General features: G+C 41.8%; 1 protein-coding gene across 6 annotated transcripts in view; it reads left to right on the top strand.

Moving 5' to 3' along the window:
* The window catches only part of LOC122549388 (polyamine-modulated factor 1-binding protein 1-like), a 508,658-nt gene that overhangs the window by 146,980 nt on the left and 335,909 nt on the right, over window positions 1-25,769 (top strand). For all 6 annotated transcript variants that reach the window (XM_043689125.1, XM_043689128.1, XM_043689124.1 and 3 more), the window contains one exon: window positions 10,874-10,990. In XM_043689125.1, the coding sequence (XP_043545060.1) occupies window positions 10,874-10,990 (117 nt within the window). The remainder of the gene's footprint in view (window positions 1-10,873; window positions 10,991-25,769) is intronic.

Here is a 25,769-nt window from a genome sequence, read left to right as displayed (position 1 = left end):
AAATCTGCTCTGCACCTTTTCCAATGCTTCCACATCCTTTCTGGAATGGGGCGACCAGAACTGTATACAATATTCCAAGTGTGGCCGCACCAACATTTTGTATAGTTGCAGCATGATATTGTGGTTCCGGAACTCAATCCCTCAACCAATGAAACCTAACACACCGTATGCCTTCTTAACAGCACTATCCAATTGGGTGGCAGCTTTCAGGGATCTATGCTCATGGTCTCCAAGATCCCTCTGCACATCCACACTACCAAGAATCTTTCCATTGACCCAGTACTCTGCCCTCCTGTTATTCTTCCCAAAGTGCAGCAACGCATTCCCTTCTCCATCTCTGAGGAGGAAGAGAGGACAGATGCCTCAGAGGATGCATCAGCAAGGCTGCCACCTACACCCCTCCGCCAGCTCAGATGCTAATAACACGCGGGGCACTTCACCCAACTTAGAGTCAGGAGCACCTGCTGGTGAGTTCAAACCTGCCACATTTCTATGGCTAATTGAGGAAGAAATACCCCAGGTTTCTGGCACTCAGAGGACTGCTAGATACCAAGCACTTGTTCGGCCCTGGGGGTGAGGACCCCCGATGTCAGCAATTTATTATTTCATTGATATGTACATGGATATACATAAGCTGCAGACTTTGTGCTATCTGATACAAATGTTATAGGACTGCAACAACTCGATTGGGTTTCTGCTGCCTTTGATATCTGATTGCCTGGCTGCTTCCATGGACAGGATGATAGCCATACTAAATTGCCATCAGTCTCAAGGTCTGCTGGATATACTCAGAGAGCACAGTCTATCACTACAGCCATTGATATTGAGCAATATCACCAAGGCAATTAGGGTGTATCTTTACAGTTAGCAAAGCATCGTAGCTGTTAGATTAGATTAGATTCCCTACAGTGTGGAAACAGGCCAACAAGTCCACATCGACTCTCTGAAGAGTAACCCACCCAGACCCATTTCCCTCTGACGAATGCACCGAACACTACAGGCAATTTAGTATGGCCAATTCACCTGACCTGCACATCTTTGGACTGTGGGAGGAAACTGGAGCACCCGGAGGAAACCTACACAGACACGGAGAGAATGTGCAAACTCCACACAGATAGTCACCCAAGGCTGGAATTGAACCTGGGTCCCTGGTGCTGTGAGGCAGCAGTGCTAACCACTGCGGCGCCGTGCCGTTAGTGGGATTGATTCTTAATGATGCATGATATGGTCATGACTGCTTGGTGGAAGGATGTGGATTTTTCACAGTCAGTTAAGGCTTAACGTTCAGATTATATGTTGCACCTATGGGTGTTTTTCAGCTATAGTATAGCATCTGTGTAATGCTGTTGTGGGCTCATCTGCTTCCGTCTGCCTTTCATTCTCTCTCTCCTTTTACTTTTGCTCTTTTCTTTCATTTGTTTCCTTTCTCGGTGGTATCGGTTACCTTCCAGGAGTGTAGACAGTGGCAGAAGCAGCTCCCTTCATGGAATGTCAGCGGTGGTGGGCAGCAGCATCAGTGTAAGCCAGAATGAGGCATAGTGGGCCCAGTGTAAGTTTGAATCCAGTTCGGGACCTGGAAATTTCTGTGGCGGCTGCATTGCCAAGATCGGCTCAGCACAGACTCATGGCGGTGACAACATATGTGGAAGCAAGAAAGCACCAAACAATGGTGACATGGTTCCAGCCGTCGTGGCACAGCCACAAGGCATGGCTCATCCTGGGTACCTGACATTGGAGGCGGTAGTGTTCCAGTTGCGGTGATGTTCCAACTGTGGTGGTGTGTGGAGATTCGGGCACTTGAGTATTTGCAGACTGAGGGATGGAGTTTGTAGCTTTTCTTTTCCTGGCGACGAAGACCATGGCGGAGGCAGGGGAGGGATCCGGTCATTTCCTTTTCTTGTGGCTTTTTTTAAATTTCGGCTTAGAATCATAGAATCATAGAGGTGTACAGCATGGAAACAGACCCTTCGGTCCAACCCGTCCATGCCAATCACATATCCCAACCCAATCTAGTCCCACCTGCCAGCACCCGGCCCATATCCCTCCAAATCCTTCCTATTCATACACCCATCCAAAAGCCTTTTAAATGTTGTAACTGTACCAGCCTCCACCACTTCCTCTGGCAGCTCATTCCATACATGCGCCACCCTCTGCCCCTTCTGTCCTTTTTAAATCATTCCTCTCTGTCGAATATAAAACAACTGGATTCTGTAAGCACCACACAGACACATTCTTGTAAATCAAACAATAACTTTGACTTGTACAAGGGCTGGTTTTCCTACTGGCAGCGAGGTATTGATACCCTGTCAGTCTGAGAAGAGCAAAAGGATACAATATACATGCAGTTTTTATGCATACCTGGATAGATGCAAATCATTCTGTTTGGCAGCTGAATCAGATGATAGTCACAAAATAGGAACAAGATTTACAGAAAACTGAACAAACAAGATGCGCAAAAAAATTTACAAATGTAGCAACAACACATTATGAGAAAAACAAAAACAAGAGATCAATTAAACTAGAACAGTTGTCACGGCTGCCTGGCCTAATGAAATTACAACTTCAACCCAGTTGAAAATCACATAACACCAGGTTACACTCCAACAGGTTTATTTGGAAGCACTAGCTTTCAGAGCGCTGCTCCTTCATCAGGTGGTTGTGGAGTGTAAGATCGTAGCACACAAAATTTATAACAAAAGTTTACAGTGTGCTGTAACTAAAATTATATATCGAAAAAGACTTGGATTGTTTGTTATCTGAAAAACAACCCTCCACCACCATCCTCTGTCTTCTACCTTTGAGCCAGTTCTGTATCCAAATGGCTAGTTCTCCCTGTATCCCATGAGATCTAACCTTGCTAATCAATCTCCCATGGGGAACCTTGTCGAACGCCTTACTGAAGTCCATATAGATCACATTTACTGCTCTGCCCTCATCTATCTTCTTTATTACTTCTCAAAAAACTCAATCAAGTTTGTGAGACATGATTTCCCACGCACAAAGCCATGTTGACTATCCCGAATCAGTCCTTGCCTTTCCAAATACATGTCCATCTTGTCCTTCAGGATTGCCTCCAACAATTTGCCCACCACTGAGTTCAGGCTCACCGGACTATAGTTCCCTGGCTTGTCTTTACCACCCTTCTTAAACAGTGGCACCACGTTTGCCAACCTCCAGTCTTCCAGCACCTCAGCTGTGACTATCGATGATACAAATTCTGTTTTTAATCCTGTGTTTTGTATTAAGATGGTGTCAGAGAATCGAGACTTTGTACTTTTCACTGTACTCCTGTATTCCTGTACTTGAGTACACATCACTTGATGAGCTGAATGGCCTACTTCTGCTGATATGTCTTTTTATGGGAAATATCCTCTTCCTGCGAGTCCCATCAATCCCTTGAACCTTGAAATACCCCATGCCGCTATTAAACCTGGCTACCTAAATCTTCATCTGCACAATTTACCCAACAATCGAAGGCACGTCGAGTAAATATGACATCTAATTGTCCCCAAATGTTGCCAGATTGCTGTTTACAATCAATGGCCCTTTTACTTTCAATGCTGCATTGTCTTCCCACTTATTTATATGGTTCCCATTGCCCATTGTATTCTTCTCTGCCTCCGGTATACTGACTCCAATCTCCACAATTCAGTTCCCCAGCCTTCCTCCTGCAGTTTTGGCCACTGTTGAGCCCTCTTTGACTTTTAGTGGATGTACCCCTAGGTCTGAACAAAATCCACATTCTTGACTTAAATGGACAGCCCTGATTATTGAGTGTCCAGACCGTTGACATTTACAGCTCCTGTCTGTGTACCCATGACGCCCCACATTGGCTGCATTGGACTCACAGGGTTTATTATGGCAGAACTTTAGGGTCGTGATCATGATCCCATAAGACCAGAAGACATAGGAGTGGAAGTAAAGCCATTCAGCCCATTGAGTCCACTCCGCCATTTAATCATGGCTGATCGGTATTTCAATTCCACTTACCCGAACTCTCCTTGTTGCCCTTAATTCCTTGTGAGATCAAGAATTTATCAATCTCCGCCTTGAAGACATTTAACGTCCCGACCTTCACTGCGCTCCGTAGCAATGAATTCCACAGGCCCACCACTCTGGCTGAAGAAATGTCTCCTTATTTCCATTCTAAATTGACCCCCTCTAATTCTAAGGCTGTGCTAGTTCTAGTCTCCCTACCTAACGGAAACAAATTCCCAGCATCCACCCTTTCTAAACCATGCATTATCTTGTAAGTTTCTATTAGATCTCCCCTCAACTTTCTAAACTCTAATGAATACAATCCCAGGATCCTCAGCTATTCATCGTATGTTAGGCCTACCGTTCCAGGGATCATGCGTGTGAATCTCTGCTGGACATGCTCCAGTATGTCCTTCCTGAGGTGTGGGGCCCAAAATTAGACACAGTATTCTAAATGGGGCCTAACCAGAGGTTTATTAAGTCTCAGAAGCACATCGTTGCTTTTATATTTCAACCTCTTGAGATAAATGACAACATTACATTTGCTTTTGTCATCATGACTCAACCTGCAAGTCACCCTTTAGAGAATCCTGAACCTGCACTCCTAGATTTCTTTGTACTTCGGCTTTATGAATTTTCTCACCGTTTAGAAAATAGTCCATACCTGTGTTCTTTTTTCTGAAATGCAAGACCTTGCATTTGCTCACGTTGAATTTCATCAGTAATTTCTTGGACCACTCTCCTCAACTGTCTAAACCTTTCTGCAGCCTCCCCACCTCCTCAGTACTACCTGCCTGTCTGCCTAACTTTGTATCATTGGTGAACTTTGCCAGAATGCCCCCAGACCCTTCATCCAGATCATTAATATATAAAGTGAACAGCTGTAGCCCCAACACTGAACCCTGTGGGACTCCACTTGTCACCAGCTGCCATTCCTAAGAAGAACCTTTAATCTCAACTCTCTGCCTTCTGTCAGACAGCCAATCCCCAATTCATGCCAGTAGCTCACCTCGAACACCATGGACCCTCACCTTATTCAGCAGCCTCCTGTGAGGCACTTTATGAAAGGTCTTTTGGAAGTCTAGATAGATAACATCCACTGGGTTTCCTTGGTCTAACCTACTTGTTACCTCTTCAAAGAATCCTGACAGGTTTGTCAGGCATGACCTCCCCATACTAAAGCCATGCTGACTTGTTCTAATCCACCCTGCACTTCCAAGAATTTAGAAATCTCATCCTTAACAATGGATTCTAGAATTTTACCTACAATTGAGGTTAGGCTAATCGGCCTATAATTTTCCATCTTTTGGAAAATTATAGGCCGATTAGCCTAACCTCTTTTGGAAAATTATTTTGGATCCTCACTGCCCCAAGTGGCTGACTAACTCGAGTAAGCCCTGGACTGCTAAGGGAGGCTAGTTGAAACATTATTGCTGGAACAGCACAGCAGGTCAGGCAGCATCCAGGGAACAGGAGATTCGACGTTTCGGGCACAGGCCCTTCTTCGGCCTGTGCCCGAAACGTCGAATCTCCTGTTCCCTGGATGCTGCCTGACCTGCTGTGCTGTTCCAGCAATAAAGTTTCAACTTTGATCTCCAGCATCTGCAGACCTCACTTTCTCCTGCTAAGGGAGGCTACCCTTGACTTACTATATCACTAACCCTAGTCTGAAAGGTGTCTCCCCGAATTGACTGAGGACTACCCACCTTAAACTCTGACATAAGATTAGGCAAAAGTGAGGACTGCAGATGCTGGAAATCAGAATCTAGGTTAGAGTGGTGCTAGAAAAGCACAGCAGGTCAGGCAGCATCTGAGGAGCAGGAAGTTCGACGTTTCGGGCAAAAGGCCTTCGTCAGGAATGAAGACAGACAGCCTCCAGGGTGGAGAGATAAAATCTGACATATGGTTGTTTGAAGCTCATGCTGTGCATTTTGACATGTACATTGCTGGTACAGGTGCAAAATCCTTTCTCCAAAATGCTCGGGACCAGCTGGTGATCGGAATTCAGAATTCTTTGAATTTCAGAATGAGTGACAGTTTATGGTGAAACTTTAAAAAATCTTACCGAACAGCAGACTTACTGTGAGTAAAAACGGGCCCCGAGACAGAATTGAGGCCTGCTAGTGCTGTGCCACCCACCCCCCCACCACCACGTTGCATCTGAGTGACACACATCAAGTGGATGTGGAGTTGGGTTAACCGTTTGGATGCCCAGCAACCTTGTTAATGAGAAACAAACTTCTCAAAAAAACTATGGATTTCAGAGCTTTTTGGATTTCAGATAAAGGGTTGTCTACCTGTATATGGGTGCAAATGTAACAGTGACCTAGCTTATTTCCAGATAGCAACATGTCCACTTCTTGATTGAGCATAGCTGCTAACCATGAAAAGCTGGCTAGCTTTACGTTTGCACTAAAAGGGAAGGCAAGATAGAAATACTGTGAGCCCTTAAGCTCTGGCTGACAGGACGAAGCACAAAATGGCAAGTCAAAGGAGAGCAATGGAAGAAAATATATTAATGTTACTGTGAACATACTTCCAGCAAGCAAAGACTGAAGTATGAATCTTGGTCTTCTCTCCCGAATTAGAAAATCGAAAACTGATGAATTAAAATTTAATCATTATTCCTTCATTCCTACATTGAAATAGGCACAGAATGAGTTGTCACTAAGAGAGGAAGTGTGTAGCCCTTAGATGCAGCCTGGTCTATTTTGTGAGCTGGCTATCCCTACCTGATAGCAGCATTGCAGTGAGACGTGTTGGCTTGCTCCAAAGTGCAGCATAAAAACTGCAGAAGCGTTGTGTAGGTGGATCAGAAATATGCCAAGATGATGCCGAGATGGATGCAAATATCCATGGATGTGGGACATATGTAGTTGCTGCCCATGGGCAATGCCCTGAAATACTGATGACTGGTGCTCAAAATGGAAGCCCAGAGGAACAAGTAGTGAGTTGAAGTCGCCACATACCCCTCCTGACCTCTATGTCACCAAGTCTTCACATCTAGTTTCCATCTGACGGGTACATATCAATGAGGCGGGATTAAGTAATCATGAAGGTGATAATGAGCAGTAATCAATGTTAATAGGCTTTTTGCTGCTCACTAATGAAAATCTTACCTCAAACCCCAGGACTTGGTTGGAAAATGTGATTTTTTTTGTTCTTTACTCCAAGTTTGCCTGGTTCAACATCTCAATCGATTTTCCCAAATCTTTCACCATAATCTATGTCATTCAGAGTTTAGGAAGATTCTGCCCAATGTTTCAGCTCAACATATTGAACTATGGAAAAAGGAAAACTAAGATGATTCTCGATAGGAGCAAGAAATACAGGGCAGTTCTTATGGGGGACTTCAACTTCCCAAATATTGACTGGGAATACGATAGTTCAAGTACTTTAGATCGGTCAGTTTTTTGTCCATTGTGTGCAGGAGGGTTTTTCTGACACAGTATGTAGACAGGCTAACAAGGGGCGAGGTCATATTGGATTTGGTTCTGGGTAATGAACCCGGCCAGGTGTTAGATTTGGAGGTAGGTGAGCACTTTGGTGATAACGACCACAATTCAGTTATGTTTACTTTAACGATGGAGAGGGATAGGTATACACTGGAGGGCAAGAGCTACAGCTGGGGTAAAGGCAATTTGGATGCGATTAGACAAGACTTAGGATGTTTAGGATGGAAAAGGAAACTGCAGGGTGTGGGCAGAATTGAAATGTGGAGTTTTTTCAACGAACAGCTTCTGTGTGTCCTTGCTAAATATGTACCTGTCAGACAGGGAGGAGGTTGTCAAGCGCAGGAGCCAAGGTTTACTAAGGAAGTTGAATCCCTTGTCAAGAGGAAGAAGGAGGCTTATGTTAGGCTGAGATGTGAAGGTTTAGTTAGGGCAATTGAGAGTTACAAGGTAACCAGGCAAGACCTAAAGAGAGAGCGAAGACGAGTGAGGAGGGGACATGAAAAGTTGTTGGTGGATAGGATCAGGGAAAACCCTAAAGCTTCCTATAGGTATATAAGGGATAAAAGAATGACTGGAGTAAGATTAGGATAAAGAATGACTCAAAGACAGTAATGGGAATTTGTGTGTGGAGTCTGGGGAAACACTAAATGAATATTTTTTGTCAGTATTTACACTGGAAAAAGACAATGTTGTTAAGGAGAATACGGAAGAAACAGGCTATTAGACGAGATGGAATTGAGGTTCACAAAGGAGGTTTAGAAATTCTGGAAAGTGTGTATATAGATAAATCCTATAGGCTAGATGGGATTTATCCTCAGATTTTCTGGGAAGCCAGGGAAGAGATTGTGAAACCTTTGGCTTTGATCTTTATATCGTCATTGTCTACAAGAATAGTGCCAGAAGACTGGAGGATAGCAAATGTCATTCCCTTGTTCAAGATGGACAGTAGAGACAACCCTGATAATTATAGACCAGTGAGCCTTACTTCGGTTGTGGATAAAGTGTTTTGAAAAGGTAATAAGAGATAAGCCTTATAATCATCTCAATAGGAATAAGTTGATTAGGGATAATCAACACGTTTTTGTGAATGGTAGGTTGTGCCTCACAAACCTTATTAAGTTCTTTGAGAAGGTAACCAAACAGTTGGATGAGGGTAAAGTGGTTGATGTTGTGTATATAGATTTCAGTAAGGCATTTGATCAGATTCCCCAAGGTAGGCTACTGCACAAAATATGGAGGCATGGGATCGAAGGTGCTTTAGCGGTTTGGATCAGATATTAGCTAGCTGAAAGAAGACAGAAGGTGGTGGTTGATGGGAAATGTTCGTCCTGGAGATCGGTTACTAGTTGTGTACTGCAAGGATCTGTTTTGCGTCCATTGCTATTTGTCATTTTTATAAACAACCTGGATGAGGGCGTAGAAGGATAGGTTAGTAAATCTGCAGATGACACCAAGTTCGGTACAGTTGCGGATAATGCTGAAGGATGTTGTAGGTTACAGAGGGACATAGATAAGCTGCAGAGTTCCTGTTGATAGAGCTGTTAAGAAGGCATACAGTGTGTTAGCTTTTATTAGTCGAGGGATCAAGTTTTGGAACCATGAGGTCATGCTCCAATTGTACAAAACTCTGGTGCAGCTGCACTTGGAGTATTGCATGCAGATCTGCTCGCCGCATTATGGGAAGGATGTGGAAGCTTTGGAAAGGGTTCAGAGGAGATCTACTAGGATGTTGCCTGGTATGGAGTGAAAAACTTTTCTTATGAGAAAAGTTTGAGGGACTTGAAGTTGTTTTCGTAAGAGAGAAGAAAGTTGAGAGGTGACTTAATTGAGATTTATAAGATAATCAGAGGGTTAGATCATATGGACAGTGAGAGCCTTTTTCCTAGGATGGTGATGGCTAGCATGATGGGGCATAGATTCAAATTGAGGGGTAATAGATATAGGACGGATCTCACAGGTAGTTTCTTTACTCTGAGATTATTAGGAGCATGGAATGTACTGCCCGCAACAGTTGTAGACCTGCCAACTTCACGGACATTTAAATGGTCATTGGTTAGGCACATGGAGGAGAATGGAATAGTGTAGGTTAGATGGGCTTCAGATTGGTTTCACAGGTCAGCGCAACTTCGAGGGCCAAAGGGCATCTACTTTGCTGTTATGTTCTATGTTCTAAGTGCTATTACTTACCATTAGTTACATGACAGGTCTGCAAGTTTAGAAATATTGTTTAAGTTAAGGCATTTTGTTTATATTCATAAGCCATGGGTTTTAATACACCAAAAATGTATTCTGCAATAAATAACGTTTTCTGGCTACATTCCAATATTTAATGATAATTAATTTTGCCATGTACAGTTACTATATTTGGCAGTGGCACCAAATGAAGAGGTAGTTACAGTTCAGCAGGGTAAAGCTTCTGGGCCTGTTGGTCAGCAAAAACCAAAAGTGCCTACATATTGTCAGGAAAATATTTGTGGTTAACACAATCTTCAAATTAATCTTCAAAAATATTAACGTTAACTACAGAAGTTAGCTGCAGCTAACTGAATACCCAATATAATATTAACAAATAAATGTTATTTAGATACTAATGTTCTAACCTATGAAGGGTTGGTTTTTTGACTTACATGGACTTTGCCTTGAAATATTTAGAGTGGAATTTAAACACAACTAATAACAATATATAGAAATTGATTATCTTCGTAAGGTTTACAATGCTTTAATTGCTTAAAATAGCATTTGTCAGCTTTATGTTTTATTGACAAACTTTATCGATTTATCTGATTTTTGACTTTGTCTTGTCTCTGGTACATAAAATTCACATGTGCTGTTCAAATGGGAAATGGTTGTATTGATTTCCTTAACTTCAGTTGAAATGCTAAAGATTTTTGGATAAGCTTTCTCATTACTTAAGCCAAAATCAATTTGAAAGAACCTTTTTTAATGAAAGAGCAGTCTGAACACCACCTTCAGAAACCAAGTCCTGTTCATCCTTTGCTTTAGGTATTGATCACCTCGGCTGTTCTACTGATGTCCAATTGGTTTACATTGTGGTTCAGCTTTGTGTGTAAGCTTGCAGTTTCAGAAAAAAAGGAACTGATACAGAGACAACAAATGAAATCCTTTTGCTCCACAGAAATAAGGTGTGTTCTTTGTTGAGGTATAGTACCTCAAAACGGCTGTTAGTTGTTCTGCGTAGCTTATGTGGAATACAACCAACACAACATACGAGTAGTTGTGTGGAAGATGTGCACAAATTAGTACAAGAGAAATGAAGGAATTTTGATTCAATTTTCATTTATCAGTTGTGGATTTTCTAATTCGTGAGAAGAGCTTCATAATTTGGTCTTTGTTTGCTTACTGAAAGTACGTTCACAATAACAATAATAGATTTTCTTCGATTACTATGCTTATTTGTATATTTGCTGGATTCCTTGTAGCTTGATGGAAAAGACCATGTAATTTATTCTATGGACCAGCAAAACAAGAAGATTGAAGCTCATTGTAGGACAGCCGAACGAAACAAACCAAGTGTTGATTGCAAGGCCCAAAACAAGGTAATTTGCAAAGGTATCATTAACTACTCTATATTACATAAATGATATAATTACTCAGTGGTTAATTAAGTGAAGTGGACTTATTGACATATTGTCGGATACGAGTATCGTGTTGCTGTCTTCCAAATGTATTAGTTTTAGGTTAATGGTCTATTCATGTCAATGTTCTATTTGCAAAATCTGCAAAGCTATACAGAATTGTTGTACAGGCCTGTATGTTTTTGACTCTTAACTGAAAGAAAATTTGCATAATGCACAATTGACCGGGATGTTCTGAATATCATATTCAGCTCTAGGTTGATCCATGTTTTTTCTCTAATTTCAAAGTATTGAAGGTGTCCATAATTGATTTATAACATTTATGTACATACAGGCCAGAAAGAAGTCAATATTTTTAAAGCCTTACTTATACTGTCAATAAAAATGCACTGTAATGGAGTAATTTGGTGTATGCTTTCTCATTTCCATTTCCTCGTCAGTGCAAATCAGTCAAATCTATCTACGTTAAGCTATGTTTATGTAAGAAATTGAATTATAAATTTTATTTAAATTTGCTTTAAATAATCTTACAAGACTGAGTCATTAGCATTTTCTTTATCAACCTCAATTCAGTTATACCAAAACATATTAGAATCTGTGTTCTTGTAGCTAGTGAAACAAGGAGCTGTGAAGTATCTATCCTTTTGGAGTATTTGGAGACCTCGTAATAGTTCCATATTAAAACTTTCAATGCTCATTGTATTCATATGACATGTTGCTTTCAGTTTAGTTGAAAATGTTTCAATTTATTTGAAAATGTTTAAATTTGGGATGATATGTTTCCAATTGATGAGTTGTTATTGTTCAAATGGGTACCTATCTGAATCATTATTTAAGATTAATTTAGTTTTTTTCATTTGGATGTTATTATAATCATTATTGATTATTTGATGCCAATGTATATATTAGCATTAACAAGCACACTACAAAAGGAGATGTGCTTTATATAGAGGTACCAGAACAATACCTATATTATATTTGAAATTACTTGGACATAAGCTTAGCCAGAACAAATTTTATTAAATGCCAGATTTGTAATTGTTGTTATCCAACATAAATAAAAATCATTCAAAAAATGAGCATAAAATCTGAGCAATGAAGTGACTTCACTTCCTGAAAGCTGCTTAATGGAATGAAAGTCTCCTCTCTCTTTTGGTTGTAAGAATTCTATAAGGTAAGGGTTTGGGTGGTGAATAGATTTCTGAAATCAGATGAATGAGTACACTTCCTCCATTTACTATTCATAGTGAAAATGTCAATATTCATGATATACGCATTTGTAGCCTTGTTATAAGTAGCAAATAAATGAATTCTATTGGTTTGGTGCAAAATAAAGTGAAATAGCCTGACAGGGAGAAATCCCTTTACCAGATTATGGCAGTGTAGTGAGAAATTATTGCCATTTGTCATCAGTATGTTAGTACTGTGAGAAAAATGTTATACTCTTCATTTAAAAGTTCACAACCTTTTTGTAATGCAAGCCACTTCCAAAATGTAGAGCATTGCATTTTACATTTTGAGGACATTATGCTGTGAATCTGGCATTGTTACATGCTCGAGGTGTGCATTATATCTGCACCATTAAAAGATAAGATTTTCAGTGAAGTCTATTTTAGTGGAGACTTGTCAATTTAATCAAAATGTATGACAATTGTGAATTTGTGACTGGTGATCACTTTTGGTGTCTTGACATTGTTTAAATAGCTAATCAGTTTCTGTCCAAATTTTAAAGCAAGGAGACTAATTTTGCCAGAATGTTACCATGCTCTTTTTGTTCAGAAAACCTGTGGATTTCTCCAGTTCTCAAGAACATATAGAGTAAAACCTATGTGGATCTATTAAGAAATCAGACATTTTTTTGGTGAAAGGAAAATTAAACTTTTCAAGCAAAATGATTCCTGGATAAAGACTAAGACATGTGATTGTTTTGAAGAGTTAAAATAATGAGCCAGATGTTCTCACTAAGGAGGCTGGATAATAGATGGACTGGTTTTGCCCCTTGGTAGTTGACATGTGTGTGAATATCACAACTGTTTCTCTCTACTAATCCTTGAATTATTTCAGGAATACCTAATTTAAAAGGCATCTGGATAGGTACATGAATAGGAAGCATTCTGAGAGATATAGGCCAAACGCTGGCAAATGGGACTAGATCAGTTTAGGATATCTGGACGATATGGATGAGTTGGACCAAAAAGTCTATTTTCATGCTGTATGATGCTATGACTCTAAGTCCACAGCTTCCAATGCCTGGAGAGCTTAGTGGTCCAGGCTGCTGATGATTATACAAGCCGAAATGCAGCTTTGTTTACCTGATATTCAGTGTACATGCAGTTCTATAAGCTAGCTTGCTGTTCTCCTCTTTCTGAGCATTTCATTTAGCGCATGCAACAATAATTCACAATGCATTCTTTATAGTGGCAGGAGTACTATGTAGGAACTGCTTCGTTTTGTAACGTGTCTCATGATATAGCAAACACATGATCAATTTTAATATTATAACATGTAAGCAGGAGATGGTTGCAAGGTTAGATTCTTGTTGCAGAGTTACAGACTGTAGTATTTTGAATTTTGTTACTTTATTATCTCATTGTTCTGTATTTTCAGCTTCTTGTTATTTTCCCAGACAAAAATCTTTGCTGAAACTGTTCAGCAGGTATGGCAGCATCTATAAAAAGAGAGCTAGAATTAAGGGAATAATCAGAGGCAGTGGAGCTCCTGTCAGTATATTGGATTGCCAGTGAGACAAACACATTGCCTTCACCAGAAAATATTCCTGTAAACCACCTTCCAGTAATGAATAGCTGGGGGAAGGGTGGATGTTCCATCTAGTGAGAGTTACCCTTAAACAAAGGCTGGAAATTCTTGTGTTGAGGGCCATCATACAGGAGGATGTGGCTACTACTGCAAAAACATCCTGAAGTTCAAGGTCCCGGAGGACCCAGGACAAAAGTAAGTAATGTATGGTGAGCAGATGATGGATTGTGGTTGGTGGGAGTTCTCAGATTTTGATCATCGGGAGAGGGGTCGGGGATGAGTTCCACTAGGTGTCCCTCAAGTTCAGTAACTCGTCCCATGTTGAGGCACTGAGACTTTAGTTTCAGTGATTTAACAGTGAAGTTACAAGCTGTCCATAGGAATGCAGCTGTTGTGAACATTGCAAGGTGACAAACTTGCCTTTTGCTCAGTTAACACTAGGCTGATGATCTTAAGTGATTCTTACTCACAGTTAACATAGAACGTACAACATTACAGCACAGTACAGGCCCTTCGGCCCTCGATGTTGCGCCGACCTGTGGAACCAATCTGAAGCCCATCTATCCTACACTATTCCATTTTTGTCTTTATGTTTATCCAATGACCATTTAAGTGCCCTTAAGGTTGGTGAGTCTACTACTGTTACGGGAAGGGTGTTCCACGTCCCTGCTGCTCTCTGAGTAAAGAAACTACCTCTGACATCTTTCCTATATCTATTACACCTCAATTTAAAGCTATTACCTCTTGTGCAAGCCATCACCACCCGAGGAAAAAGGCTCTCCCTGTCCACCCTATCTAACCCTCTGATTATCTTATATGTCTCTATTAAGTCACCTCTCAACCTTCCTCCGTCCAACAAAAACAGCCTCAAGTCCCTCAGCCTTTCATCATAAGACTTTCCCTCCATTCCAAGCAACATCCTAGTAAATCTCCTCTGAACTCTTTCCAAAGCTTCCACATCCTTCCTATAGTGTGGTGACCAGAACTGTACACAATACTCCAAGTGCGGCCGCACCAGAGTTTTGTACAGCTGCAACATGACCTCATGGCTCTGAAACTCAATCTCTCTACCAATAAAAGCTAACACACCGTAAGCCTTCTAAACAACCCTATCAACCTGGATGGCGACTTTCAGAGATCTATGTATGTGGGCATCTAGATCTCACTGCTCATCTACGTTACCAAGAATCTTACAATGAGCTCAGTACTCTTTATTCCTGTTGCTCCTTCCAAAGTGAATTGCCTCACACTTTTCTGCATTAAATCCCATTTGTTACCTCTCAGCCCAGCTCTGCAGCTTATCTATGTGGACCACAATTTGGGGCTACTCCCCCTTCCCTTCGAGGATCCCGGAAACACATTCCAAGATATTACAAACCTTGGCACCTGGGAGGCAACACACCAACCGTGAGTCTCTCTCATTCCCACAGAATCTCCTATCTGTCCCCCTAACTATGGAGTCCCTAATGACTAATGCTCTGCTCCACTCCCCTCTTCCCTTCTAAGCAACAGGGACAGAATCTGTGCCAGAGACCTGTACCCCATGGTTTATCCCTGGTAAGTTGTCCCCCTCAACAGTATCCAAAACAGTAGACTTGTTATTGAGGGGAACAGCCACAGGATACCCCTGCACTGTCTGCTGGTTCCCTTTCCGTCCCCTGACTGTAACCCATTTGCCTTGTTCTTGTACCTGAGTTGTGACTACCTCCCTATAACTCCTCTCAATAACCCCCTCCGCTGACCAAATGATCCAAAGTTCATCCAGCTCCAGCTCCAGTTTCCTAACGTTGTTTTTGAGGTGCTGGAGTTGGGTGCACTTCCCACAGATGAAGTCAGCACAGACACTAATGGTGACCCTTATCTCCCTCATTTTGCAGGAGGAACATTCAACTGCCCTAACCTCCATTTCCACTATTCTAAATTCCCAAAGAGATTATTGGAAAATAAGGAATAAAAAACAAACTTACCTTACCAATCTGGTGCACAGAACCTTTTTTCTTGGTTAGGGGAGGAGGATGGATGGGAGACACTACCATAGTAGTGTTTCAGGTAAACATAATCACCCAAATATATTGCTTCACCTACTCAGCAGTCCTGTGTCCGCTCCTGCTCAGCGTGCACTCACCTATGTACGAGGTAAGATTTTAAAGCAGTGATTTACTTTCCTCTCCCTCTCTTCTCACCGCTCCTGAAAAATGGAGGCCTGACTCTTGAGGTAAGTCCCTTTTAAGTGAGAAACTGATCTCCCAGCAGCCCCCGGTCATCTCTGCTTCTCTCCTTGCTGCTCCTGAAAAATGGAGGGGAATTCATGTCACAACAGGTGAGATGGCTGATCATGGGCCTTCCTATCCAGTTTGTCATTCAGTTGCCATGGATTCCAGGACTGACTAATTCAGGCACTTTTCAGTTAATGAGGCCATGAATCCATGGCTAATTGTCAACCTGCTGCACTCAGCCTGTGGCTTACAGTCAATCTTTCTGTGCCTAAGCACTGGCCAAATCAGAAGACTCTATCGTAAAGGTGTAAATGCCTCCTTGCATAAAGAATCCAGTTTCTCCCTCATTGATGTGTTTCAGTCTCGAGCTCAGCCTCCAGTTTATAAACTCTGAGCTGTATCAGCTCAAATCTCAAACACTGTGAACATGTTTGCCTTGGGTCACATTGGTGTGCAAGATTTCCTGCATTCTACAGCTGTGATCACCTGTCCTGCCATCTTTAATCATTAAAAGTTACACAACACCAGGTTATAGTCCGACAGGATTATTTGGAAGTACAAGCTTTCTGAGCATTGCTCCTTCATCAGATTACTAGAACGGCAGGATTATAGAACACAAAATTTATAGTAAAAGATCAAAGTGTCATACAACTGAGTCTTTAATCACTTAGAATGAGGAAATATGTTTTGATTGATTAATACGTAAATCCCAGAACTTCCAAGTCACAGTCTCGAGACAATGTAAGGTTTTACCAGTATTGAAATAAAAGGTGACATCTCAGCTCAGACAATGCATCAAAAATGTGAAGTTAGAGTCTCTCTATATCCTAACCTCAAGTCAGATTGGTTCTCCTTCCAAAGTGAGATATTTTTAAATGTCACATAGACTGACTGCCTATAGTTTGTGTAATTTTTAAACAAAATAGAATGTATATGCAGATTTGTATTTTCAGGTACATTCAATTTTATTCAAAAAGCACACAATCTATGAGCAGTCAGTCCTTGTGACATTTTATAAGTACCTACTTTGGAAATAGAACCAGTCTGACTCAAGATTGGGATACAGACAGACTCTAACCTCACACTTTTAATGTATTGTCTGAACTGAGATGTCACCTCCATTTTTATACTGGTAAAACCATAAGTTGTCTCAGGACTGTGACTTGAAAGATGTTCTGCAATTTACATCTTAATCAATTGAAGCCTGTATCTCCGTTCGAAATGACTAAAGACTTAATAGCAATCTAGGTCTGTTCAATACATCACATCAGTTGTGTGACATTTTTTGATCTTTTACATAGATTGTGTAGAGGGGAACCAGTAGATGTCTTGTATTTCGACTTCCAGAAGATATTCGACAAGGTACCTCACAAAAGGTTGTCATAAGAGGTCATAGCGTTGAAGGCAATATATTGGCATGGATACCGTAATCACTAATGAGCAGGAAACAGTGAGTGAGGATAAGGGGTTCTTTTTCAAGTTGGCCACCTGTGACCAGTGGGGTTCTACAGGAATCAGTACTGGAAAAATAACTATTTACTACATATGTTAATCACTTGAAGAAAGGAAGAGGAAATACTATTGTCAAATTTTCAGACAGGCAAAAATAGACAGAAAGTCAATTTGCAAGAGGAATACAAATAGTTTACAGAGAGATTGCTGGATTAAGTAAGTGGGCAAAATGTTGGCAAATGGAGTGTAATGTGGGCAAATGTGAAGTTGTTCCTCTTGGAAGGGAAAGCAAAAGAACAGAGTATTATTTAAATGGAGAAAAACTTCAACACAAAGGAAACTTGAGGGTATGTGTGCATAAAACACAGAAAGCTAGCACACAGGTGCTACAGGTAATCAGGAAGGCTAATGGAATGTTGGCCCTTATTTCAACTGTGTTGGAGGCTTAACTACAACTGTACAAGTTACTGGTGATACCACTACTGGCGTACTGTGAACAGTTTTTGTCCCTTATTTAAGGAAAGCTATTTCATTGGAGGCAGTTAAGGTAAGGTACCAAAACTGTTTGCAAATTTCTAGTAGTGATCTAGCTAATATCTTGTATAATCTTGGCAAGACAATGCTATTTTCATACCCAATCCTCATTTGCTTTCCCTACTACCTGTGGAATTTGTGTGCTAGTTCTTGTGATTTATCACAAGGACCTCCAAATCCCTTTGTTCTGCAACTTTCTGTCGCTTTCTTCTTAAATAATATTCAGCTCAACTATTCTTCTTGCTAAAGTGCATAACCTCACATTTTCCCACATATTCTACCTGCTAAGATTTTACCTTACCTGTCTGTGTATCTCTTCCTGCTCTTTTTTGCTGAATCTTGTGTTTTTTTGGTTAAGTCCGAGTTGCATGTAGTGTTTTGGAAGGTTTAATGTCATTAGGCCTCATGGGTTCTCCTGCCCTATTTTACCAAACTTGTCTCCTTAATTACTTAGTGCATCCCTGATGTCCAATTTCTGCCCCATTCACGAAGTGCCCCACCTGGAACATCTCATCACTCAATGGATATCTTGAAATTCACTGGCATCCCTTGCAACTGCACCATCTTTAAAAGCCTGACGTGCAGCCAGACAAGTGCTGTCTGTCTAGAAGTACTCCTGATATGCCAGACATAGAAATCAGTGCCCACATTGTGAGTAGGAGCCTGAAGGTCTTGCTAGGTAGTGTATTGGCAACACAGGACTTTGCCTTCCTGCAGGACCAACACTGGAAGCGAAGGCACCATACTATGCCAGCCTGGTGTGATGTGGCCAATTGAGTTAAAATTCTCTCAGCTAACTGGAGAAATGTCCACCTCAGTGTCCTTCTCCTCTCTGCTGAGATAGCACCATCTTCTCTCCTCATATTCACTTTACCCCTGTCGTTGTATCCACCTCCCATTCATGCATGACAGAAGTCAGGGGCCCCAGCCCCTGAACAGCACTAACACCGCATGTCTTCTGTACTGCTTATTTACTCACTTAGGCCACCTCCCCACCTTCACCAAAGATAACAGCTGTGCCACATGCTTTCATCTCCCGTAATACGTAATATCTAGTTCTTTCTCATTCTAGGTGAATAAGAACTCACAATGGCGAAGAAAGACTCAAGAGAGGTAGTGTACTGCAAGACATTTGGCTCCTCATCACTTTGGTGGAGAGAATCTTAACTCTGACTGCCCCAGGCTGAGCATGGACTAATATTGGAGTCTGACCTTGAATTTCTGTCTCAGGACCCACTGAGCTAAAGCTATCCCCTTGACTTGACTGAGGCTTACTGAGAAACATGGCAAGCTTCCTGACTTTGTGCCTGCACTAAGCGGCACATAAGAAAGTAGCCATATCAAACATACGAGTCAGAAATTGTTGAAAAACTCAGCAGGTCTGGCAGCATCTGTGAAGAGAAGACAGAGTTAACAGTTCAAATTCAGTTACCTTTCTTCAGAATCACTTTTGAATCATTGGAATTGAAACATTAACTTTGTTTTCTCTCCACAGATGCTGCCAGACTTGCTGAGCTTCTCCAGTAACTTCTGTCTTTGTGTGTTTCAGATTTCCAGCATCCACAGTTCTTTGTTTTGTATTAGAGTAGTAATGTGAGCCTGGTATCTCTGGCTCATGGGGCAAACGCACAAATGCAAGGCAGGGATTCTGTGAGCAACCAAATAGACTCGGAATGTGTGAGCGATGTGAGAGCAAGCAAAGAGTTTGTTGATGTAACATGGTCAAGTCCAGGAGCTGGGAGTTTGGCCTGAGTGCAAGTGCCTTTGCGGCAACATTGCAATAATAGTTGCTGGTGCAACTCAAAATGGAGAATTATCATGCAGAAATGTCCTGTAGGTGGGTTAGATGTGCACTACAATGATTCTTAGAAGCTGGCACAAATCTGATTCATCTGTGGATTTAGGGAGTGTGTAGTCAGTGCTTATGAAGTATACTCTGAGATGTTGGTTCCCAATATCCAACATGGAGATTGAGCAGAGCAAGCAGTGAGCTGAACTCATCAAATATTTGTTCCGGATTTCTTGTTGAGTTTTCCTGATGTCAAGCTCGTTTGGTGAATTTGGTCAGAGGGACACTGAATATTAATGTGGTGAGTTGAATTTTTAATAAATCTTCTAACATCCAATAAGGACTCTCATATAGTAATTGAGTCATAGAGCTGAACAGCACGGAAACCGACCCTTTGGTCTAACTCGTCCATGCCGAACAGATATCCTAAAATAATCGAGACTCATTTGCCAGCAGTTGGCCCATATCCCTCAAAACCCTTCCTGATCATGTACCCATCTAGATTCCTCTTAAATGCTGTAATTGTACCAGCCTCCACAATTTCCTCTGGCAGCTCATTCCATGCACGCATCACCCTCTGTGCAGAAAAGTTACCCCTTAGATCCCTTTTAAATCTTTCTCCTCTCACCTTAGACCTATGCTATCTTATTTTGGATTCACCCACCCAGGGAAAAGACCTTGGCTATTCACTGTATCCATGCCCCTCATGATTTTATAAGCCTCTATAAGGTCACCCCTTAGCCTCCAATGGTCCAATAGTTCCAGCCTAGTCAGCCTCTCCCTATAGCTGAAACCCTCCAATACTGACAACATCCTTGTAAATCTCTTCCAAACCCTTTCAAGTTTCACAATAGCCTTCTGATTGCAGGGAGACCAGAATTGAATGCAGCATTCCAAAAATAGCCTAACCAATGGTCTTGTGTAGCTGCAGCATGACCTACCAACTCTTATATTCAATGCACTGACCAGTAAAGGCAAGCATGCCAAACACCTTCTTCACCATCCTGTCTACTTGCAACTCCACTTCCAAGGAACTATGAATTTGCACTCCAAGGTCTCTTTGTTCAGCAACATTCCTCAGGACCTTATCATTACGTGTATAAATCCTGCTATGATTTACTTTTCCAAAATGTAGCACCTCACATTTATCTAAATTAAACTCCATCTGGCACTTCTTGGCCCATTGACCAATCGGATCAAGGTCCTGTTGTACTCTGAGGTAACCTTTGCTGTCCACTACTCCAATTTTGGTGTCATCTGCAAACTTACTACCCATACCTCCTATGTTGATATCCAAATCATTTATATAAATGACAAGAAGCAGTGGACCCAGCAGCGATTCTTTCAGCACCTTGTTGGTCACAGGCCTCCAAAATCAACTCTCCACCAACACTCTCTGTCTCCTACCTTTGAGCCCGATCTGTATCCAAATAGCTAGTCCTCCCTGTATTCCATGTGATTTAACCTTGTCAATTGGCAACTAGACTCTGTCTAGTGAGAATCTCACCACATGCCCTTGTGAAATGCAGAAAAATGGCATGGGTTGTCCCCAGTGTTGAGATGGTTCTTGCTAGACTTATCACCTGATTTTGCCACATCTCACAATAGCCCATATTACTCAGACCATAAGAAGATTCTGCCCATTGTGTCATCGTCATCACAGACTTCTCAACTATTTTTGTGTCATTCATAAACGGTATAGCGCATTCACTTTCTTCATCCAAGTCATGAGGATATATTGTTAATAATTTCAGCCTCAGTACTTATCCTTGTCGCATGTCATGCTGCAGGTTGCCAACCTGAAATGCCTCCTGATCCAAGTCTCTGTCTTCTATTAGTAGCCGATCCTCTACCTGTGTTAATATACTACTTTGGGCACTTATCTTATAAAAGAGCCTAAAGTGTAGTATTGCATCAAACAACTTCTGAAAATCCAGAAGAATTATGTTTATTGCTGCCCCTTTATCCTGCTGGTTGCCTCTTCAAAGAATTCTAATGAATTTATTCAGCATGATTTTCCTTTCATGTAGTCATGCATTTCTAAATGATCTGTTGTTACATCTTTATAAAGGACTTGAATATTTTCTCGATGCCAGGTGTTAAGCTAACCAATCTATGTTTTTTGCTTGTGTTATCTGTCTCACCATTTTAAATAAAAGTTTTAACTTGACAGTTTTCCAATTCTTTGGGACTGTTCCAAAAGCGAAGGATTCTTGGAAGATTACTGATATAGTGCAACCACTCCCCCTGACTATCGCTGCAGCTACTGTCTTTAAGTTCCCAAGATGCATCTCATCAGATCCAGGGGACCTATCAGACACTTCTCTAATGATAGTGGGTTTTGGGTTTGGGGAGGAAGAGAATTGCGTGGACAGGTTCATGTGGCTGGATGACTGGAGAACTGGGCCAAAAGTGCCTCTAAAATAGAGAACACAAAGTACTGATCTTAGACCTGAATCAGTAGAGACCTGGAGACCTGGCAGAGATTGATAGCACATATAAGGCTAGATTCTAATTCTAAACCCTTTTCCACTGTAAGATGTTTCAATAGCACAGCTGTGTGTGACATTCGCTTTCAGACAGATCAGCTGGCATTGTGGAATGTCAAAGAAAACCTGAAAGAACTGCGGAAGCTGTAAATCAGAAACAAAAACAGAAATTTCTGGAAAAGCTTAGCGTCTTCCTCAGAGTCAGAAGGGTCACTGGACCCGAAATGTTAACTCTGATTTTTCTTTACAGATGCTGCCAGACCTGCTGAGCTTTTCCAGAAATTTTCTGTTTTAGTTTGTGGAATGCCAAATAGCTATTTATGATTGAGGCCCATTCATCTGTGTGATGGGGCAGCCGGAAATCAACAACCCTGATATTACCTCATAGATTTGAAGGTCAGGGTGCCATATTTTAAAAGGGCACTCAGACACACAACCCAGGAGCATCAGTCTTCCTGAGAGATGATGCCCTGAGACTGGAGCTGCTGTCCGAACTTTCAAATTCTGTCCACCCCACCATGTCCCTACAACTGGAGGAGAATGTGACAGTCTTGACCCCTGACAGTATCATTGCAGATGTGTCTCTCTGGAAATGACCAGGAGCTGCCTGATGGCAGTGCAGAGTCAGGCGGGGAACACTTGAAACAAATGCCAGAGGACAGCCGCAGTCTTAAGTGAAAGTTGGAAGATTCCGTTCAAATTGCCCATCATGGCTCTGGAATGTGGATTTTCCCTGTGGAGGTCACTGACCACCATATAGAACAAGATACAGAAGAATACTCAGTGAATGCTGTATATGTGCTTGGATTCTGTCATTGTGACAATTGGCTTGAGTGGTTTTCCTTGTACTTTTTTCTCGAGTGATCTTGAGTTTTGGGTTTGAGATGTAAAAGTCATGCAAGCTCCCTTGGTAGTGAGCACATGCTTTGTGGGATTATTTTCCATGGTCACGTGTCAGCTGCATGGATATAGTGAAAATTAACTCTTTTAGTTAATGAAGACAGCTGGAAGATCTCTGTGCTTTCGACACCATGTATACATTCAATGATACTGTGTAGCTTTTGGAAATCTAGCTGACTACTGCATTGCTCAATGCCTGGCACCCAGGCTCTGGTGATGTTTGGAAATTCATTGACTCACTGAATGGGACATTCATTACTTCCCTGATGCATTAGTGGCCTTGGTGGCATAGAAATTCAATACTATGGCAATGTTGAGCACTTTTGCAATGGGAGCTTGGGTTATCCTGAAGCAACTGACAAAGGTGAGTGATAGAATCCCTTGACATCCTGAGGTGACTCACACGTTAATATTTTTCAGCAGTTAGTGTGAATGCAGTATATTCGATTGTGGTGTACACGCACTAGTTCTCGGAATCTCACTAGTCTTTGAGTTGACAGCATCATGAGCTGCCTGATCAACTGTTGGTTATCCTCTTTGGTGTTCTGGTCATTATTACATTTGGCCCTGGACCACCTTCTATTGATTGCTCTCTAGATGTGTCAGTGCGAGCAGAACTACTGTGTGCATTTAACCAATCTTATCTACCTGCAGTGAACTGAACACAAGGCAGGCAAAGTTCTGGTCAGCACAATGTAGTTCTGGGCATCACAATTTAGGAAGGATGTGAAGGCATTGGAAATGATGCAGGAAGCTTCACAAGAATGCTTCCAGGGAAGAGGAACTTTCATAATGAAGACACAGTGGAGAAGTTTGAAGATACATCGGATGTAATTCAGCGAAGATTTACCAGGCCAGTTCTAAGAAAGGGTCACCGGACCCTAAATGTTAATTCTGATTTCTCTTCACAGATGCTGCCAGACCTGCTGGGCTTTTCAAGCAACTTCTGTTGTTTTGATTTTTACTAGGTACCTGAAATGAACAAATGTCATAGAAGTTAAGGCTAGGAAAGTATCTTCTGGAGTTTCAGTCAGAGGTAACTTAATTGAAACATATAAGATCCTTGGAGGACTTGACTGGGTAGATGTTAAAAGGATGATTTATTTTGGGAGAATCAGAACTAAAGACAAAAACTTAAAATTAATGGGGTCATCCAGTTAAAACAGTGAAGAGGACTTTTTTGCTTTCAAAGGGTTGACTTTCTTTGGAATTCCCTTCCTCCAAAAGGCAGTGGATGCAGAATGTTTACAACAGAAATAGATTCTTGATTACTGAAGGAATGAAAGTTTATCAGGGCTAGGCAGGAATATAGAGTCAAGGTTAAAATCAGATCTGCCATGTTCTTATTAGTGATAGACAGGCTTGAAGGACTGAGTGGCCTATGCTTGTTCCTGACTCGTAAGTTAAAACTGTTTTCCTTTGAAATGTGATCAAAATCATGACAGGTCCAGGCAGAAAAATAATTGGTAAAAATAAAAAAACGCAGGAAAAAAGAATATCATACAGTGAATGGTTATGACCCTCCGCCACTGTTAAGGATGCCTATCGCTCCATCCTCCGCCCTGATTTCTGGAACTCCAACCACAATGCCTTGCTTCTTCTCCCGGCTTACAGGCAAAAGCTCAAGCAGGAGACCCCCTCGCGGATACAGGTCCAGTGCTGGTCGGAGGAGGCAGAGGATCAACTCCGGTGCTGTCTGGAATTGGCTGATTGGGCCATGTTCCAAAAGTACGCAGATACCTTGGACAAGTACGCTGTCACAGACTTTATCAGCAAGTGTGTGGAGGACTGCATATCGAGGAAGTCAATCTGAGTGTTCCCCAACAGGAAACCCTGGATGAAGGACGTACAGAATCTGCTAATAAAACCAGGTGTGAGGCCTTCAGATCAAGAGAGCCATTAAGACAGCCAAGGACCAGTACTGATCCAAACTAGAGACCCAGACAGACACCCAGCGACTATGGCAAGGACTGAATGACATGACAGGTTCTAAAAAGGGACAGTGCAAGATAGCAGACAATGACATATCCCTCCCAGATCGTTGCAGTGCCTTCTGTGCTCCTTTTGAGCAGACTTTTGGCGTAGAGGTAACACCTATTACGACAAGACGAAAGTGAGGACTGCAGATGCTGGAGATCAGAGTCAAGATTAGAGTGGTGCTGGAAAAGCACAGCAGGTCAGATAGCCTCTGAGGAGCAGGAAAATTGATGTTTCGGGCAAAAGCCCTTCATCAGGAATCGACTCCAGCATCCCCACTACTCTTGACCCACTCCAATTTGCCTATTGGACCAACAGATCCATGTCAGATGCCATATCACCTGCCCTTCACTCCTCCCTAGAACATCTTGACACCAAGAACAGCTACTTAAGAATCCTACTCATTGACTACAGTTCAGCCTTCAACACTATTAGAGCTGAAAATGTGTTGCTGGAAAAGCGCAGCAGGTCAGGCAGCATCCAGGGAACAGGAGAATCGACATTTCGGGCATAAGCTCTTCTTCAGGAATGAGGAAAGTTTGTCCAGCAGGCTAAGATAAAAGGTAGGGAGGAGGGACTTGGGGGAGGGGCGTCGGAAATGTGATAGGTGGAAAGAGGTCAAGGTG

Source organism: Chiloscyllium plagiosum, chromosome 4 (assembly GCF_004010195.1).
Source record: "Chiloscyllium plagiosum isolate BGI_BamShark_2017 chromosome 4, ASM401019v2, whole genome shotgun sequence".
NCBI classification, from domain to species: Eukaryota; Metazoa; Chordata; class Chondrichthyes; order Orectolobiformes; family Hemiscylliidae; genus Chiloscyllium; species Chiloscyllium plagiosum.
The sequence above is the reverse complement of the archived record's forward strand: the minus strand, read 5'-3'. Positions and strand labels throughout refer to the sequence as shown.